A 21670-nucleotide genomic window follows, 5' to 3' on the forward strand; every position below is an offset into this window, starting at 1 on the left:
TATGGCTGGAGCCAGCCCTGTGTGCAAGCAAGGGAAAATCTGCAGCAAGGTCTCAAATGGTTTCATCTGGCTGCCTCACCTAAATCTGAACAGTGTAGAGATACAAACACATCTTAATACCTAGAGCTGTATATACACTACGCTCACAAATGTATGATTCAGCGATACAATTATACACAGCCTGGCACATAACAATAGCTATTTTTTAATGTTTTTGGAAATATGCACTTGCTGTGAAATGTATTTTTATGTTTAAGGGTAATGACAGTATACCATGCATGTGTATTACACAGGTCCATTAAAATTACTGTTAGCAGCAGATAAGCTTATAAACTACAGCACTACCAAACTAGGACTGTTTAATAGCTTGTTAAATGCGACTGTTGACTAATTTGAGTCTAAGGTCAATGAGAACACCAGAATTAGATGAGCAAGGCTATTAATTACACTTAAGTAATATCTATTAGAGCATTTATTTTCCTGTTCTTTATGTTGTTACTCAAATCTTCTCATCATACATAACTCTAGAAAGATATTTCGGCTATGGAAGTTGGTCTAAGAAAAAAAGGTAATGACAAAAAAGGGCTTAAGGAAATGTGTGTTATTAAGTTCCTTATAATCTGATATTCTTATATGATTCATAAAATACTACGTTCATATAACAAAGCTCCTTAACTACATCAAAAGATTTTTCATAGAAGAAAAAGAAAACTGTAATAGTATCACTAGCAAAATTAAAGCTTATACAGTTACATCAGTCTTCAGAAAAGGGTTTGGAGTTTTTGTTTTCTTTAGGGGATAGTAACAAACTGTTGTTTCAAAATAAAAGGCAAGACTTCTCAAAGACCCGTACTTGGAGGTTACTCTTGTAAAGTAATTATTTCAGCTCTTAATAGTTTTCACTGTCCTGACCACAACAGGGGCTGCACTTCATTCCCAGTGCAGTCAACAAGAGTTTTATTGCTGATGACAACAAGCAGTGATTCACTGGGGTTTTCAGAAACATTTTAGTGTGCATGAAGACTTGCCAAAGAAAACAAAGAAATGTATTTTTTGCAGAGATAATAGATCAGCCTCGGCAAAAAATGTCTCCATACTTACTGCTTTGTCATGTGCATATAGAGCAGGTGGTGCCACTTAATATTTTCCATCTTATCTGGGCTTATCCTGTGTCTGCTAACATTTCTAAATCCCCACCAAAAGAAAACACAGTACGAGACTGGATAAGCTCCTCGTTCATAATGTAAGTATTCTGGATCAGGATTCCACGTACATCAACCAAACAGATGTCAGTCAGCCTAATTTATTTCCAGCAAGCAGCTTCATGAACTACAGATCCAGTAAAGCCTGCTTACCAACAGATACGTATTCCACGTTTGACCGTGTGCTCCAGCTGAAGCTCTTCCTGTGGCTGAAGTATTTTAAAGACATCTTGTCCACGTGGATTCTGTAGTGCCTAGCAGGTCATATATGCACAACGATACTTTTCCCTTAAGTGGGAACTCTAATAGGGTCTCCCTGTTCTGTCCAATGGTCAGTTTTCAGAAAATCTGTTTACCTGTATAAGTTTTGGTCAGAAGCAACCACTGGGGACAGAGACACTTTGTGACTGCATGAAACCCACTTCCCTAAGGAAACAGGCAAAGAAGCCTATCAAGAGGATCCCACCAATTGTCTCAGTTACCTTTTGCAATGCCTACTTGCCCATACAGCTGGGAAGGTCTTCCAAACATCTATTTACCTTGCTCCAAATTAAATTCATTATTTCTCATTCTCTACTCATGGTCATGGAGAGAACTGATTGCTCTCCTCATCATAATTGCTCTTCTTTTAAAGATAAGATGTATGTTCCTTTGCAGTCTTCTCTTTATTGGACAACATACTGAACACACTCAGCCTCTGAGTCTCCTTAAATTATTTGCTTTACAAGCTCCTTATAGCTCTGTTGCTCTTCTTTGTAACGTCTTTCAAGATGGGTAGATTCAGTGTCCTAATCTATATACAGTATTCTGATAGATGCCTTCCCAGCAGCTAAGGTAACAGGGAAAAGATGTAAAAATCTAACACAAAATTCCTTTTGATCTCAGATTGAATTTGCTTTGTTCTGCCGCATTACGCTGAGATTCTGTCCCAGCACAGCCACTAAATGTTTCTCTGCAAATGTGCCTCTCAGCCAGTAAGTTCATATCGCGCATTTCCACAGCCAGTGCATATGCACTTGGCTTTATGGAATTTCATCTTTTACAACCATAATTCACTGAGCAATTGTTACACAGGTAAACACACAAATTTACTCTAGAAGGTACTTCCCTTATATCACCAACTGATTATAGTAAAAGCTATTTACTTTATTAATGACTATATGAAGTAATATGTAAGCCTCATAGGCCAACAAGATCTGGTTCACACTTCTCCAGTGACTGTTCAACATTAAGAACAGCAGTTACTGTTTAGGCAGATACGGACATTCACATCCACTTCTTTACATGAATTAATTGCCATTCTTTGGAAAACACAGGTGCAGAAAGTTATTCCATGTCATTAGCAAAGCAATCAGCCCTGTGCTCTGTTCAACAGTTCTTCCCTATTACAAGGAAGTATCTTACAAGCCCGAGGCTTGGCCTTATGTCTTCCCACTCTGATTAGGACTTTAACAAAAGCAAAGGGTTAAGTTTAACTATATCTAACGAAGATGGATGGACTGAAACACACACTTGAACACTTGGCTACAACAAGGTACCCGTGAGGAACTGAGCCCCTCCCATGATCTCAATGTTTTGTAGGACTAGATCCACAGTCTTCCATGTAAGTAGCAAAGCGAGCTACTCCATGTCTGTCCCACCAAAAGGCACTACAGTCCTTCAGGGACGTGTACTTATACTACAAAGAAACAAAGTCTTTCATTTTAGCTGATTATTTTGCTCTGTACTTTTATAAAGAACTTTGATCAGTTCAGCCTTGGCTAAATCTAAAATGTAAGTAATCTTTAAAAACACAGTCAAAAAGCTGCATAGGTACCAACTCCGCTTCCTGAAGTTCATGAAGCACAAATTGCATTTGGGTGTGAAAGTAACCTCGTTCTTATATTCTGCTTTGGGGGCATTAGTTCAGATCTTGAGTGAGCTTCCAAAGTGAATCTTCTGATGATACCCAGGACTTAAGTTCATAGTCATGCCACAGTCTCTGGGCACACACACTGGTCAAATTACATTAGATGTGCTCCATGCATGCAGCTACTGCACTGTAGCTGCTAAAACATGTTCAGCCCATTGAATCAGACTAGAGCTAGTCAAACCCATGTCACTGAGTGTGATACATAGTGTGGACATCATACCCTCAGCACCAACTGACTCAGCTGAAAGAGGCACTCTCTGTGCTACACTACTTACCACAAAAGACGCAGCCAGAATCCATTGTTAGAGACAGGATAAAGAACTGGACGGTCTTTTTACCATTCCACGTTATGTTCTTATGATCTGCCAGTTCCTTACCACACACGTCCTATGTTCTGCCAGTTCCTTATCATACGTATCTTATTTAGGGTCAATTAATGACAGAAGACCATTATAAGTCTGTCTTGTTAAAACATTTTTAATGAAGGAAATGGTAAAAGAGAGAAATAAATTAACAACGAAATAAATTAACATGAGTTGGACTGTTTTGACTTAGAAGGTAGACGCTATTCTTACTCACATGTATTGTAGGTTGACATTTTTCACAAATGCCTGACGGGACACAAATCTTAAGCCTGAATCCACCACAGTCCTGTGAAAATACATAAAACTGTTAGAATACTTCATTTAAAATACAATGGAAAGCATAATGATAATAATGGCTAAAATAAGAGCATGGATGAAATCTCAACAAAGGCTGAACCGCAAGACCTACAACTGTCCTCTATAACACACAAAGTTAGGCCTACACTCTGATGAGGTCTCTATATGCTTCTATAAAAGAAATAAAGAAAAAATAGCTTTATAAAACATGCATTCCATATACTCACAGATTTTTAAGTCCAACATAAAATCCAACTTCATTGTCATTGATACTTTCTAATTTTCGCTGGTTTGCGATGTAACTGTTCAAAAAGCAAGACAGAAGAAAGTATGAAAGTGGATCCTTCCATGGCTTTGACTGTTCAGAGATCAAGCACTAATGTCTGAAAGTCAGCAGTGATTGCTGATCTATTGCAATTAACACTACGATCTAGTTAGAGCATCTGCAGAGCAGAAGTGCTCCTTAAAATCTTCCCCATCATTTAAATGGTACTTTGCGGGACAGGGCTGGAGGAGAAACAGTTGAGTTTTACACAGGGGAAATGAAGCCTTGTTCATCAAGGAAGCAAGTCACCCTGAAGGCACAGTAAATAAAGCTGCATTACAGTGTCACTGTTTTCCAGGACACACTTCCCTACCTCACGGATTTCACAACAGCAAAAGGGCCAACTTTAATGGTGGCAGTGGAGTTACCCTCACTTACATGGAGGGGGGATCGGACTGCCCTAGTCTTTTCTCTCATGTTGTTAACTTAATCACTTGTTAAACTGATTTTCTCCCTGCCACAAAGTAGCTTCAGTTCTATTTACAAGGTGTGGCAATAGGAAACTGAGGAAAGGGAGGCTGTACTTCATGATGTTACATACACAAGCAGAAATTAAGAGAACAGAAACTGTCATAGTGGACTAAAGCACTGAGTCCCCTCACATACCGTGAATATCTGCCTGAACCCCAAAAGGATGTGGGCATGCAAACTGGTCCTTTGTATTATCATCATGTGAGATCTATGAATAACCAGTGACATCCCACAGACTGGAAATTAAAATGTTTTATAGATAATCTATGGGATGATACATAATCTGTTACCTCTTCTGCAGCAAGAAAAAAAGTTTCACAGTGCAGATCATGCAGTCTAGGAAGAAGAAATCAGTGGAAACTGTAATTCAGCTGACATTGTGGGCAGAAAAGTGAGCCTGATGTAAAAGATGCCTTGCTAAAGAGTCCATGCATTTCAAAAGTAACCCCAGTCCCAGAAAAACTTAAACAGAGATTGACCTGTATTTTCATGAGCATCCAGAACTAACCAAAGCTGCAGGTTTTCCTAAAAAGAAGGAGTCTTTCTTTGCTAGAATAAAACTTGTCTTCATTTTAAGCATTTTTTTTTAATTTAAAGGGAATTCTGGTGAATTGGAAAGAAGGTGTATTGCTTTCCCAACAGCAACCCATCTACCTCAGCTGGTGTGCTAGAGACATTCACTGTGTGCCCACATCCCAACAGAAGCTTGAGAATCCCAAAAGTTGGGTTGGGCTTTCCTCCAAAGCTGCAAAGCTGATTTGGGCTATGCTCTTGCCAAGTACCAGGAAAAGCAAAAAGCTTCCCCTAATGGGATTCATTATCCCTTGGGAAAAAGAAGGGCAGTAAAAAGACAATGCATGACGCTAAACAAAACACATTACTACAGCATCATATGACACTGACTGCTCTGCAGGAGTCCTTAGGATAAAATTAACATGGCGTACCCATTACAAGATAATAGAGTCCTTTGTATTTTGTGTTTCCTTCCTTGGATTTTTTAAGGCAATCTGATTTACTCTCTTGGGGTTTATTAATCTATTTTTTCAGTTGTTGGTTGGTAAATTTACATATTTTGCCAAGTAAAAGTAATGAAGTAGTTTATAAAAGACTATCAATTCTTCCACCTGAGAGTCCTGCAAGTGGATGACCATACTTCCTCTGAACCTGCCCTGAAGAACTCATTATTTAATTAAGTATCATCTTCTCTGTCGCTTGGACCTCATCATGCTAAAATAAAGTTATACAAGAGGTATTGAAGATACCTTCCTCATCCCGCCCTCAGCGTTCAACCAATGAGAATCCTGTCAAGACCAGATAGAGATAGGGAAAACACAGAAGAGCTGGAATTGAGGAAAATGGACACAGAAACACAGAGGGAGAAGAGACTCAGAAGAGTAAAAGAAAAGAAACTGAGCAACCAGTTGTACTAGCTGAAGATTAAGCCATCAAAAAAACCTCTGACAAACACTGCCAGAACGCAGATCAATCACTTAAACGCACTTACCACCCATCCAAATCTGACATTGTAATTTTAATCATAAAAACATTTAACCAGAACCTCCCACTACGAGAAGCTCCAGAACTTGACATAACTTATAGTGTCACACAGAAATGTATTAGTGTATTACATCCTGTGGTAAGCCTCAGCCAGTGTAAAACAGCTCAGCTCTGCTGAAGTCAATGAAGCTACCACAATTCACATCAGACGAAGATCTGAGTATGAGCACACAATCTATATAAAAAGATCAGTGTCGGTCCATTAGGGGACAAACCAAAAAGATGATATTTGGGAAGAAGAAGCGGCATGAATTTATGATCTTTTCTCTCCTTCTCTTATTGCATCCCTTAAAAGAAAAGCAAGGGGGGCCATACTTTACTCTGAGCTGGTACTAGTTTCTTTATGGTGAATGATTTATGATTCCAATTCCTAACTGAAAGAACCAAAAGAAACCACTAATTTTCCATAACCATACTTTGAGTAGGGACCCAGAAGAAATTCTGGCTAAGTGCGACTAACTCAAAACAATAACTGCTCTGCAATACATTTGTAAAAACACTCTCAGTACAGAACATGACAGTAAAGCAAATTTCACTCAGTTGGAAATCCTTGAAGAAAGAGTGGACAGATGTAATTTACCATAAGCAGGTCACATCCTCTTACGCTTCCTTACTTGCTTAATAAGTCTGTTTTAAGTTAAGCTTTTGCAGCTATTTCATAGCAGTGAGAAAGAAAGGAGTACAATGATGTAGCTGTACACTGTAAGGGGAAGTTGTTCTTCTGTTTAATTTAGAGGGAGGTTTGAAATAAAACCTCTCCCTAACTGAAGCCTATTTTTACCTCCTTCACAACTACTCTACCTTGATGTTACTTATCATCAAACATTAATACTCTAAAAGCTCTGACTTGCAGTGGGCGACGCTGAGAAATGTAATTTGCCTACCTGCCCTTAAGAATATCCACCCTATTCTTTAACTGAACGTTTTTATTGTAGCACAGAAGAAAAACATCCTGACTCACGGCTGGCTGAAGTCACGTGAGGAGCTTGGAAGCTCCCACTGCACACCACAGCAAAGTACAGCACTGCCAAAACCTGGCTGGATAGTACCCAGTCGGATCCCATGTATCAGCTCACAAATACCGATTGCTGCCTCTAAACCAAACCCTCAGCTGCCTACAATACTATTTGCTTGATTATACTATAGCATTCTGCCTCTCCTTCAATGAGTCATCAGCAAACAATATTTGTTTTCAGACCTTTAATTTCATCTCCCCTTTGTAAACTACTGATTAATTCTAATAAAGGCATTCAGAATCACACACCTACTGACTGCACACTGCAACCTACAATAACACGTTCATCTCAGCACACTTCAGCAGCTATTGAATAATGTCACACACTCATACTTCACCACTTCTGCAACATTCTGGAAAGGATATTTTAAAATCCTATTGTAACAGAGTTAACTCCTCCAAGTAAGTTCTCCTTTAAGAGGGTGGTCTTCACTTCTGCTCATTACACATGTGAAAGACTATGGCTACAGTCTGTATAACATCAGTGAAGCAACATCTGAACTGCAGAAGCATGAAGAGAAAGCAGGTTCTGCTCTTTAAAGCAGTCTAGATTATTTTGTGCCTCAATAGCTCAAAAAAGGATTTCACTTTAAGTTTCAAATTTTTTCCTTAACCTGAAAAAAGATGGTCAGCAGAAGTACGCCTTCCTAATTTATTTGATTTACTCTATTTCCTCTGGATTAATGTACATTAAAGTCTACTACTCCATTTGGAGCTACAAGGACATGCTGGAAAACTAGCGCACACTAGTCTTAACAACATAGATGCAAGCAAATAACATCGTAATTCAGCTCCAGAAGTATTTCTGTTGCCAGAAAACTCCCTTTGTGGGAAACATATCTTCTTAACACTCCAAAAAATAAATCAATTGTATGTCTAGCTCTGGTTCACACAGCTGGGAAAAAAGTTTTTAAAATTAATAAACATTCCCTGGTGAAATGTTTCTGAACTTTGGGAAAACTTTATACTCCGAGTTATTTCTTCACTAAATTTTTAAGGGAAAAGGCAGCACACTACAGACATTGAACTGTCAGTAGATGAATTACCATTTAATGACAGGTCACGTATGTCCCTAGTCTACACTACTGTGAGAGCTGTATGGTGACATCGACAATTAAACACTGCAGAGTTCCCTAGTGCTGTATTTTCTTACAAACTCGAATGTCAGACGAAGTTCATCAAAAGGTTTGCTAAAACTTAGGGACATTTTCGACACACCTAGGCTGATTTATGGTTATGCATCAAAATCATGCAAAATTTGTAAGCTGGACACAATACTTGATGAAACCTGGCAGACTCAAATGGGTTTCATTTGCAGCCCCTCTGAAACCAAATTTAAAATAATGCTCAAGGGGTGTGAACTCACATAGTCTGAAAATTAAGCCTAGAGCTACACAATGTTGCTTATCAGGAATGCCAGGTTTCAGATGTAGGGACCAATGACACAATCTCCGCTCAGCCAAGAAATCTTTCTACAGAGGACCAAGCTCCCCCTAGGAAGGAAACGCTAACAGCAAGCAATGAGCATGATATAGACAGCTACAAGCAAAAAGTTCTCTACAGATATACAGGCTTACTCCAATTATTTTATCCTATTTTGCTGTCTCCATCTGGCACCATCAGTGCCAGATTTCATGAAGCCAACTTCAAGAAACAGAACTTCTACTGCTAAAAGAGCATGCCCGAACTCAGGAAAGAGACAGTGTGTTGAGTTAGTCCACTGTGGACTTAACCTACCACTCAGCAATTTTACAAACAGGTGCTCGACTCCTTGGCTGTATGGTGTCTCCTGACAAATTCTGAGCAAGTGCTGTGGTGGTATTTTTTTTTAAACTGTGAATCACTCTGTATTTCACAAAGAGTGAAAAACTGATTGCCAATGTCACAGGCTCCTTAAGTCATCCTTTAGGGTTTTTTTTCCTCCCATTTAGAGTATTTAACCATGAGTCACAGAAGACTACAGTAGTTAGCTCTCCACGTGCCAGTACAGCAGCTCTGGAGCTGACGTAATTAACTCCGGGATCTTTCCTTACAGGCACAGGCACGCCCATTTTTTGAGAAAATCCTTCACTACACATATCCCACATTCAGATAACGCACCATTCAGGGCAATCTGGAACTCAGCATCTCATGGCCAAGGTCACAGATCACAGTTACCTTCAAGAATTCCCTGTTCTTGATGTGTGGCTGCATCAACTGCCAAGAGACGGCGGGGCTCAGACATTCTGCTCCATGCCAACATACTATGATTATCCAATTAGTAGTATCCAATTAGTAGTACACAGTTGCGATTGGGAATTGCTTCTCCAAAGCTGTCATCCTGAACAATTAGTGCCAACTCACCAGCTTAAAGTAGGAGAAAGCGGGCATTCAGTGGAGATCCCAATTTTGTTTTGGCACTGCAGGAGCCGATCCATACTCTTGTTTATGACAACTCCCTGGGAAATGGAAAGCCCACGGTTTGCCAGCCAACCTTAGTTCCCTCTTTACAGTATGCAAACATGAAGGCAAAAGTAAAAATAAATGAACATGTCTGCAATGCAGAGTTTAAGGAAAGAGTTACTATATTTAGAGGCAGGGAAAATGAAATGTAATGCACCCTTGGGCTTACTTTGTTTCTGATTTGGCTTCAAGGTGTTTGTTCTGTTCTCTTCAAAGAGCAGACTACCAAATCAAGCAAACTCTCAAGGCATTTCATGCAGTTTTCCAGGTTTAAGATTCATGCCCTTGATGAGCTCCACCTTCAGGATTACTTTCCCCAAAATGAATACAAAGCTTATTTAACTGTTTTCTCCATTCGGAGACCTGTCCTCCCCCTTGAGCTCCATGAAGTTCGTACATTTGATATTTCACCAAGACATCAATTTTTGACATTTCTCCAGAGGACAATTGACAGCTACAGTCTAGCTTTTCCTTAGCAAAGATATTTTGGAAATGGTGATATTTTTTGATATAGTCAGAAAGAAGTATCAGCTGGCCAGACTATAATCTATTTATTCAAAAAGATATGTCTTAATCACTGGCCTTATACTTATCTACAAAACATGTTTCATCCACTGTGTATGAAATCATCTCTGCAGACTGTGAGGAAGAGGCTTATACTCCTGTACAGTCCCTTTAGAATATATACACTAAAAATCACACATTAAATAACATACAAAAGGAGAGTAGTGAATGTGGCTTTTCATTAGTTCTCAACAGAAAGCAGACATAAGACTAATTTTTTTATTATTATTATTTGGCTTGCAAGGAAGAAAGAGCATCTCAAAGGAATGAATGAATACAAACAAATAGCTGTGACATTTCTTTCTCCTACAGAACCACCTAGTACAGTAACTCTTCAAAAACTAGTAACACAACCACTCTCTTTTTCAGCACTTGCATACACCACCTCTGTAGCCGTCCACTGGCCTTGATGCAAATGAGAACAGCAAAACATCAGTTCCATAACAGCACAGTAAGATTGCTCCTAACCATCCTTTATATGCATCTTTTTAGGTCCCTCAGTGAATCAAAACATTAAAGCATTTTAGTTGATGTCAAATCCTTTGAATTCTCTTCTTTGCAGGCGCCCATGTTCAGGTAGTGACTTTGTGGAAGCGATGTCTTAAGTGAGTTGCACCTCCTTCAGAGTTAGATATGCACTTGTTGACACAAATCAGTATGCTTTACAACATTTTAAGTCTTTTTCCTATCTCCAGGCTTTGACATGTTCAGTACTCCCTGACTCTGATTCAATGTAAGAAATTCCTTCTGAGGTCAGTCTTCCCTCCACATACATTATTTCCACTGTTTGACATTAATACCTGGCTTTATTCAGTTTAAAATTACTGGCTCTTGGAATGTCAAATACTCTGTTCAATCTGCTCTGATATTCACTGGATCATCGAGACATATGTCCATACCTGCTACACTGTCCACTGTCTCATTCACTGCATGCAATACACCTCATGCCAAATACAGATCAAAAGACAGTACTTCCAAACGATGGAGTGAAACTGCAAAACTTGAAGGCATCTATCCAGGCAAATCCATCTATAACCTGTTAATGCATTAAATTTGCTGAATAATTTGACTCCTGACATCTCAAACAATATTTCCCTTTCCATAAGCCAGCAAAAGCTTTCCTTCTTCTGTTTTTATTTAAGTCTTGAGAGTCTACATATGGTCATAATCTCTACCCTTTTTCTCTGCAATTATTACATAGAGAACCCAACTGGTAGATGTTTTTCCATTCTTCAAATGATACCATCTGCTGCCATGGTTCACAACTGATTTCCTAGCCTCTTTCCCAAGACCTATGAAACATCTTGTGTAGCCCTGACCACAGATCTGTGTCTTCTCCAAGGCATATCTTGTCTTTTAATGGAAGACATACATGAATACATCTTCACATTATGTTACCGAAGCATTCCAAAAGGGTTATGAGTTGTCTTTTTTACTTTACATGATATTGACTCTCTTGACGTTTACCTCACTCTTCTAGGCCCAGAACAGGTTGCCACCTTCTCTATGTCAACACCATTCTTACTATTTAATCAATGCATTTTTCAGAGAGCATTTCAACAGCATTAAAATGGCTTTTTTGCTAACGCCTTTCAGAGGCACTCTTCACTCTTCCACATTTATGTGCTCTTCAGAGTTCCCTATTTCACTTTCTTTTATCACATTTATTTCCATTCTGTTCTCTGTCCTGTATAGTCCACTCCTCTTCATTTTAACTGGCCAATCTTTTGAACTTATAGCTTCTTCCATTACCATTCCTTTTTCTAGGAATTTTCTCTTCACTTGAGGAATCCTGTTCTTCACTCAATATAAGTAGTTTCTTAATTGCACTGCATATATTAGCTTGATGACATGTTTATTATTACACTTTCTGCACATTTGTGAGTATCCAGAGTATTTCTAATACTTGTGCTGACTGATGCATTGCTGCCACTGTTTCCATAACTTTCCATGTTCCCATGTTTTGGGAAATTCTCTCTTGCAATGGTACACACAAACAAGTGTCCTGTGTCTGTCTTCCAGGTTTCTTTGTATTTCTGTTCGTTCTGCTGCCTGACATATAGGTATTGCCTCTTCTAGAGTGAGATCACCTTTACTTAAAAACCCACTCATGGATGCCTTAATTGTTATACTTCAGGAAAATACACTCTTTTGTAAGCATTAATTCTCCATTTTAACATCATTTCAAGTCTTAGATCATCTTCTCTACCATTTTCCCTTCAAACTAAACTCTCACCCTGCATGTACCTCTTTCACAAGGTGACATCTTTTGCTACAGTAGTCTTCAAACTTCTTCACTATTTCTGCAAAGCTGCCTTCTCCTTATCCACCACTACTTTCATAGCATTCTTCATTTACCTTTACAGCTTTTGTCCCTGCCACTGCTTATGAGTAGAGTAATATCCTTCTCATCTGCCAGCCTGTTTCTCATTATGGTTCTCATGATCACACCACACCACTGCACATGCCTTTCAGCGCTCCTCCAACCTACACATCTTTGCAGCATTCCCCCCCCCCCCCAGGATGTGCGTGGTGAAGGTGAAGTGTTCACCTGCAATTATAGAAGATCAAGCAGATGTTTCGATGATACCTCCAACTGCTAGGACTCTCACCTCCTAAATCTTTCATGTCAGATACCCACTGTGAAGAGCAAAACTGCTTCAAGTTAAACTGTTCATTAAAAGTTGTAAGAATATGCAGAGGTGCTCTACAGCAGGTGAAAACTATGCATATAACCAGACCAAGCAAACAGAAGAAACAACTGCTCTGTCTCCATGCAGACAGCAATGCCACAGAGAGTTGGGAGAAACGTTCAGGGCAGGGCAGGTCAACAGAGTCTTTCTTCCACCCACGTCCACCTCCAGGACAAGTGATATCTATTTCTGCAGCTGTGCCACCTAGGTCCATGTCCCTCAAATGACACAGGCTCCAGGCAACAAGATAGTCGCTGCACACAAATATGGTCTGGGATCTGCAGCGATGTCTAGCACAGAAGTAGTATCCAGTATCAATATTCTTCTGTTTAGGTGCCTTGATGTCACGTGGATTTGTGCCAATTCAAAATGTTTGTAAATCTATTTGAATCTAACCCGAAAAGTTTTAAATTTTGTATATATGTATAAATGTGTGCAATACACCGTCTTCAAAAGATACTTGTATTGCTACCACTCTAAATTGTAAAATACTTCAGCATATGCTTAACTACATAGTTAGTCCCATGAAGTCAACAGAACTGCTCGCAGCAGGAGAGTACAGTGTATGTGTTTACCAGGTGAGGATCACGGTATGCATAATGTGTTCCAAAACCTGTTTCTAAAAATTAGGAAGAGGCAAGAATGGAGGGGCGAGTAGGAGATGAATATGCAATAGACTATTCACCTACGGGGGGGGGGCAGGGAATTTCATTTTCCTGAACTAGACCCGTATCCATCAAATAGATTCAGCTGTTTAAAAAAAAAAAAAAAAAAGACACGTCTGTGTCAGGTAGAACACCACAGATTTGGAAGAAATGCTGGAAATAATGCTCCAGTAGCGTTCAGGGGTACCAGGTTCAATTCCTTCCTCTCCCTAAGGGAATGTGATCCCAGTCTCTCAGAAGATACCATACTATAAAGCAACCTGAGAGAGGGCAGTCTCAACATCACCTATTCCTGCTGTTCTAATTTTTGCTGTAATTGAACACTCAGTGGAGCAGGAGCAGGACTCAGCTGTCTCACTACACAAATAAGCGTCACAGTCGCTTAGCTAAACCGACTGTCCTGCTCTCTGTCCCAAAAGCACATTTAAATACTCTATGCCAAGTAAGGCAACTCAGACCGGAAGAACTGAGGCAAGCTCACATCTGTACGCCATACAGGACAGTAGTTAAGACGCTGACATGCAAGACCTTGGTTCAGACCCATGCTCTGCTTCAAGCAGAGCAGCTCCCCACATGAACTGCTGATATGGTTCATCTGGGACCACAAAAACATCTTACTCCACAGTGTGTCCCTGCTTGCTAAAAGGAAGGTCTTGCTTTTTCCACTCACCCCAGTGAACTAAGTCCCCAAGGTCTTCGTATACTCAGTGGAGAGAGAAGGGGACGCCTCCATCAGGTAATTTGCAGTAGGAACCCAATTTAGCCTCCTGAATCACTTCCTGGTAGAAGCAAGCTCTCCATGGAGAGCAGGAGAGTAGCCAGCGGAGTTAAGTGCCTTCGCTACACAGTTCGTAGGGAGTTGCCAGATTTTAAACGCTGAGGCCTGGGACAGTCCCAGACATAATTAGCAAGTCCAGCGCATGACACCCGTAGCACATGCTGTGAAAAGTCTCTCAGTCCATGCCCAGTACGTCTGACATGCCCAGTATGTGCACGTGATTTATCTGTATATGCTCGCTGTGCCATCTGGCATTCAGAAAATCAGACAGTTGTTGCAAAAGAATGGGAAAAGTCACGTCCTATATGCTCTTCATATGGAATACAGCATCTGATTGTGCAATGTGGGACATCCACTCTTCACAAGACACCGGCTGAATACAGCCTTAATTATTTTTACATGTATGGTTAGGAAATAAAAAAGGTAAAAATAATTTCATTTAAATCTAAAACTGGAAGATTTCTTTTGGCTGAACTGTCAAACCAAGAGGAAAAAAGGTAAATTGCCCAGCCCAACAACAGCTCTATCAACAGACTCTTCCATAAGGAGCTTGGAAATGTTGCCATCGCACTGCTTTTCTGTTTCATCAATGGACTAACTTTGATTAATGTATTGCCCTTCTTTTATTTATACATCAGACAACTGTATACAGTGAACCATGTGTCCTCTATGGATCCAGCACAAGCTTCTGTAGTGACTGCAGCTGCTACTGTTTTGCACACAGAGGTGCAGGTTCATTTCAACACAGAATTATCTAAAACTTTGTAAAAGACCCCTCTAAAATACTCAATGTCAACTTCCTCTTGCCTCAACACATTTAGTCTTCACACAATAGGAAAACGCTTGAGATCCAAAAAAAGCCACAAGTCAAAAACACATCAAATCATGGAGCAACAGGCCCCTTCTCTTCCAAACTTAGGCAGGAAAACGCCTGAATCAAAGTTCTTTTCATCCTTTGCGTATGTCCTCTAAACTACTCTACCCTGGTGAAACACTAATTCCATCCAGTTTTGTCACTGACTTTAACAAGGCCAGAATCTCAGCCTCAGCTTCCCCCTGCGATAAAAGGCACCTAAGTACCTTGCTGGATCAGGACCAGCAGGCCTAGCAAAAGGCTGGTTCAAGTCACACCGTTCAGAGATTACGATCTCTTAAAGTGCCTCTGAAAATGCCTTGGGCCTTTGGCCTGCCTCGTTCCACTTTCTCTTACTTCTGCAAAAAAAATCTCATTTCTTCACGCCTTGTCTAGGAACCAAAGAATACTGACCTGAAATCTGATCTTCAAGAATGTATCCTACCGATGACAACACAAGCCAGAAACAGGAATAGCTGAATTGGTATTAAATATATTTCATTTTCAGCTATAACTTCTATCAATGATCAACAGTCAATGCAGGTCATTTTCTTCCAGGAAAATAAAAAAAATTGCATATTCACAACAGAATTTCCATGGCATGGCTCCTTTCCTATAAGTCCTTTATGACTGTGCAATGTTATGGTTAACAGTAGCTATGTAAGAAGCAGGATCTCCATATGCATATTTCAAGAGGGGGAGTAGGCTGGTTTGCTTTTTGCAGTTTCTGAAAATATAGGCTCACAATCGAACCGGAATTAAGGTGCATCCCGATTATATTTGATTTTTAATAGCAGCTGTGTGCCTACATACATCTGGATGAAGAGATCTTAGCAAACACAAACAGCGTCCAGTAACAAAGCATATTCACATCCCAGGCAGTACAGGCTTTCAAACCCCTGTGAATTTATTTCTGCATTTGAAATGCATGTAAATTAATGAATTTATACAATCAGTGGTTCACTTTTTAAAGGACAGTTTTCAAAGAGAGGTTTTTCAGATGTAACAAGCTAAGTATGCATTTAACATCAATAAAGCATTTAGATGTTTTTAGAGTTCTCTGCTCCATTTTTCATCTTTTATTACTCTTCATTACCTGCTACACTCATCCAGCTTGGGCAAGGATATTTGGATGGCCACCTTCATTGACATATTGTTAGACATTTGTGCAGTGACAGATGACAAACACAGGAGGGAGAGAACCGCAGTCTAAAAAAAAAAGGGGGGGGGGGTTCCCTCTTACTTTAAAATGAAATCCAAAATGGAGAAAAAAGGCCCTTGTTGTGTTATGTAGAAGTTTTTGCTTTAGAATGATTTGGGATCTAGAATCTTGCTAAGCCACTTTCTCCCTTACACTGTCAGCATAAAAATAATAAAGAAAAAAATAGAACCAGAGAAATCTGGAAAATGCCATCCTAAAGATATCGCAGGCTGGACTGCCGGGCCCTCTGTTTTCTCATTAGTACAGAAAGAAGTGGAGGTTTCTTGAAAACAACATATTCAAGACCAAATCCTTGAATTCATACAAATAGCTTTCATTTTAGTATATAAATCCCAAACCTCTCTCAGCACTCGAGTGACCAAAGACATAGAGGGAGAGGCAGTGTTCTGCCAGCCCAACCCTGCCCAACACTGAGTGCCTCCTGAAGGATGCTGCCCTCCTCCAGCATGAGCTGTTTCATCTCAGCCTGCCGGAGACAGCCCCAGTGGAGACCCCGAGGAGCCCCATCAGTCATCAACCAGAAGGACAAGGACTAAAACAAGCCATACAAAAGGCTTCCTGGGAGCAAAAAAAGAACCCCAGTACACACAAAACCCAATGCTTTGTGATGTTTGGAGTATTTTTAGAGCCTAGAAATTACAAAACTGATTTTCATAATGCTTCCTTTCAACTCACCTTAACCAATTACTCAAGATCTTTCAAGGAAGATTTAAAAAAAAGAAAAAGGACAAACTCCTAAAAGCAGCTATTATATCACCACTCTCCAAAACCCCTTTAATAATTTGTAGCCTGATGCCTCGTGTTTTATCATATAATTCCAAGTCACCAGAAATAATTTTTCAATCCAGCCAAGCCATGCGAAGCTGAGGACGAAGGGGCTGGGGGCTGAGGAGCCTTGTAGACAGTTCTATATTATATTAAATCTACAACAGCCTAGAAATCTAAAATGAAAGAGACCCAAAATACCAACAGCTCTGAGCTTCATATGAATTTAAACGTCTTTTTTTTTTAGCACAAGCTCACATGACTTGTTAAATAATTTACTCTATAAATTACTTATCCTGTCTTATTTATTAACAATTCTAGAGTGCTTTATATAACTGCATTAGAAATTTATTTTGTGGTTTTGACATGTACGCAATACACAATCACCTCTCCTTTAATAGGCAAGAGCTTGAAAGTCACCTACTATTTTGTTGGCAAGCAGTTCTTCCTGAAATACACCAATTAATTTCAAACCCCATTCACCTGAATAATCGTAAGTCAACATATTAATGACTTGATACCAGAACTGTGAAACTAGGCCAGGAATATACATGCACTGCAAGAAGACACTTTGAAATCAAAGTCTTTGATGAGTTGTATATATTGAGATATACTAACAATACATTTTACTTAATGAGAAAATATTAGACCAGTCCTTTTACAAGAAGTCCTGAACACTTTAAAAATGACTCATTTACTGTCCTATTAATATTTTTGCTTGAGTGATCTCGCTGAGGGCTACTTATTTGCTATTGTGCCTACAATGCATGGATTTAACAATACTTATATACTCATTTTGCTCTCACCACTCTTGGTCCTTGGCTCTTAATGTGAGCTTCAGTGACTGATATCATGATTTTAATGCAGGATCTCACTCTGGAGTTAAATTTATTTCTAATAATATCAAAACTACCAAACAATTATTACGATTAAGCTCTGTTATGAGAAGCGATTTTAGCACTGGCACATGCTTTCCAGATAAAGACCAGCCCACGTCAGCACCCTAGCCAACTGGACAAATCTAAAATCTTGTTAGAGACGGAGAATTTTAAAAATCTGTCTTTTACTCACCTTAACAGAAAACTATGCAAAAACAACTAGGAACAGAAAGAGTGAGGAAGATGACTAAGAAAAACACTAGGCATAAATACTCTTATGACCTCCCACACCAAGTTTCAGCAGCTGGCCCTCACAGGGCTGATGCAGATGTGCTCTGGGTGTCTTTCTACTGCTCTCAGTAGATTTGGATGGGGGATCCCACCAGGAATCAAGAAATGGCTGGACTGGGAGGAGAGTGTTTATTAAGCTCTAAACTGCAATTTACCTACGGGCCAAAACAGAGCTGAAGCACCTGGGCATCAAGTGGTAGAGGCTGCCCGATGCATGGGACAGCAGCTCTGTTACTCCTACCAGCACTGCCCCAGCTTTCTCTCCCACCTCTCAGAGCGAAGGGGAAACCCTCGCTGCCCACTCACATCCTGCCTGCTGAGTGCCATCCACCTGGCCTGCAGCCAACCCTCTGCACCACCACGGGTTTCACATGCCCACCCTAACCATGCATCTACCCCAACACTCCCAGTGCACATGGCCCAGGTGAGGATCTTGACTCAGCCCACACGCCCCGGGCGCCCGTGGTTGTTTTGCCTCGGACTGTGCGATCTACTCCCCTCAATAGCAGGACATAAGCAACAAATGAAGGATTGGTCTCAACAGACACTCAGGAAATACACGGGAATAAATTACTAGAAATTAATTGTCTTATGCTCTTCTCACTCTTGTTTATACCAAGAGTAATTCCACCAGAGACCAATGGAATTGTGCCCCTGTATCTATAGAGCTCATAAAAGAAAAATCAGGCCTGAAGCTTCCTAAGTCAAATGCAATGTCCCAGCCTCTTAAACCTGTTTCTTAGCTAGAATAAAGCAACATGTGCGGTGTTAAAAAATGTTTCCACAATCTGTATCTACCATATTAGAACTGCTTCCCTACATATTTACTATTTACTGAGCTCCCACAACGAAATAATGTGACAGCTACTGCAGTCCAATTTTTAATTTATGCCTATAAACTAATTAAAGGGCCTCTGTGTTTTTTATGTTAAAAGTACACATGAAAAGACCATCTTAAATACGTGCAACAGCATCTCCTGAGAAATCCATGACTCAAAATTATTTTTAGATCACCAAACACAACAAAGTGCAATGTCACAGAATGATACAGTAAAAACTGAAAAGAACTGTAAAGACAGTGATGCTCAAAAAACACAGGAAAATGAAAACCAAAAGCGTCAATGCAAAATAACTAGACATGTTTTAAGTTGATCATGGCTGGAATACATATTTACATATGTGTATTCTCCTCTGGCCTTTTAAACAGAGTTTAAATTCTAGGGGGAAATTGCTGTTATCTCCAAATTGAAAGTACTGGATAATAAGGCTAGCAAAGCCTATGAAAATGAGCAGAGATGCATAGCTCAAAGCAGTTTTTTTTTAAATGAAGCAATCCACAGAATATTAAACAAACATCTGAAACAGTAACTGCTGTAACGATGCAGAAAGACTGTTTCTTTACCATAGGCCATATATGAGTAGTAGGAATTAATGTCTCCAGCTTTTTCCCCAAACACATGCGGGGAAATGCAGCAAATTGACTTCAGCAAACTGCAGAAAGGTAGCCCAAAGGCTAGAATTTAATCTAAAATCACACAGTATTTCATGGTATTTTTATATTGTTTCTAAAGGAAACTGAAAAAGAGAAGAAGGATGGAGAATGCAAATAGTAAGAAATCTGTATAGATTTGGGGGAAAATATTGTGGTATCTTTTACATTAAATGCCATGGAAAATAATCCAGACACAACAGGGACTGGGAAATATGGAGATGGACAAAACAGCTTGAGAAGGTTTTTTCCCTGAGATCTATCATCTACAAATCCAGTATCCAAATTTTTTTGCTCAGCAAGAGCCTTTGCAGCTTTTCTCAGGCAACGTATGTGGACGCCACAGAGTACAGTGCTGTGAAACGCTGCAGGATTGAACACGAAAAGCTACAGAACTCCCTCACCGAATACCATCTGCAGGCAAAAGAGGATGGAAGCAACACATGGGTAAGGGAGAAAAAAAAAACTTTTTGCACCTTCCTCACTATTAATGATGGTTTCCTAATCCTCTAGCACTTGCTGAGAGACAGCACAATGCTCATTCCTCTGCAGGCTTAGTATTGTCTCCTTCCAGCCACCTTAACTGAGAATGGCAAAGCAAGCTCGCATGCCTATGGCCAGGGCAGAGAAGATAGTTCGCTGTCCCTTCCACCAGAATCCGCCGCATCCCCTCCTTTTTTTTCCTTCCTGTTTGGTTTTTTTTTTTTAAATAGAAAAAGAGTATAGGAGAGATGGGGGGTGAGGGGCACCCACCAAAACTCTCGGTTCGCAGGAATAAACTGAGGGAGCGAAAGCAAAAAAACAAATGGAATAAACCCCCCCTTCCAGATCTGCTGCCGCCGCAGCGGTGAGGTCTGGGCGATGCGCGCCCCCGGCAGGGGCAGGGGTAGGGGCAGGGGCAGGGGCAGGGGCAGGGGCAGGGGCAGGGGCCGGGGCCGGGGCCGGAGGCGGCACCCCAGCGCGCCGTCCCGCTCCCCGGCTGCCCGCGGTCCCGCGGCGGCCGGCGGCGACCCCGCGCCGCCCTCCCGCCGCGCCGCCCGCCCCGCTCCCCGCACCGCGGGCAATTAGGATTCATCATCTCAGTGGGCTCGCAGCAGTGTCTCTGGGAAGTCGCGTCCCAATTAAATCACACCGGCTTGTAGGCTTCCAGCCACCGCATCCGCCCGCGGAGCAAGTGCCTTTCAGCGCGAGTAAGTCCCCCGCCGCCCCCTCCCGCAGCGTCCCCCGGCTGCTCCGTCCCGCCGCCCCCGCGCCCGGGCTGGGGCCGGGCCGGGCCCGGGCCGTACTCACATCTCGGTGACATTGTCGCCCTCGGCGCTCCGCTGCGGCACGGGGAAGGAGGCGATGCCCGGCGCCGGCTCCGCGCACCAGATCCGCCAGGAGCTGCAGCGGCAGGACGCGGGGCAGCCCAGCGCGCCCCGCCAGCAGCCCAGCACCAGGCAGCAGAAGCCCCACAGCCGCGCCAGGCCGGGCCCCGGCCTCCGCCGCCAGGACACCATGCCGCCCCCGCTCACTCCAGCGCTGCCCCGACGGCCTCCTCCTGCTCCCGCCGCCGCTGCCGCCGCTGCCGCCGCTGCCGGGGCGCACGCCCGGAGGGTGCGCAGCCTTCCGCGCCGCGGGCGGGCACCCCGCGGCCGGGGCTCACATGGGCGCGCCGCAGCCGCAGCCGCAGCCGCCCCACCGCGATGCCCGCCCCGGGGGCTCCGCGGGGCGGCGGGAGCCGGAGCCGGGCGCTGCGGCGGGATTGGGGCGGAGAGGGGCGAGCGGGGCCGCCGGCGCGGCGCGGCGCGGCGCGGCACCTGCCCCCGGCCCCGCGGGCGGGCGGACAGCGGCGCCGCCTGCCCCCGCGGCGGCTCCCGATGATGCTGCAAAACGCCCGGAGCGGC

At 41.9% G+C, this 21670-nt stretch overlaps 1 protein-coding gene across 1 annotated transcript in view; it reads right to left on the reverse strand.

Moving 5' to 3' along the window:
* Positions 1-21283, reverse strand: part of NTRK2 (neurotrophic receptor tyrosine kinase 2) — a 204559-nt gene extending 183276 nt beyond the window's left edge. Inside the window, exons 1-3 of the mRNA XM_050912895.1 lie at positions 21075-21283; positions 4004-4078; positions 3694-3765 (exon numbers count right to left, since the gene is read on the reverse strand). Coding sequence (XP_050768852.1) covers positions 3694-3765; positions 4004-4078; positions 21075-21283 — 356 coding nt within the window. The remainder of the gene's footprint in view (positions 1-3693; positions 3766-4003; positions 4079-21074) is intronic.
* Between the last annotated feature and the right edge of the window lie 387 nt (positions 21284-21670).

Source organism: Gymnogyps californianus, chromosome Z (assembly GCF_018139145.2).
Source record: "Gymnogyps californianus isolate 813 chromosome Z, ASM1813914v2, whole genome shotgun sequence".
Taxonomy (NCBI): domain Eukaryota; kingdom Metazoa; phylum Chordata; class Aves; order Accipitriformes; family Cathartidae; genus Gymnogyps; species Gymnogyps californianus.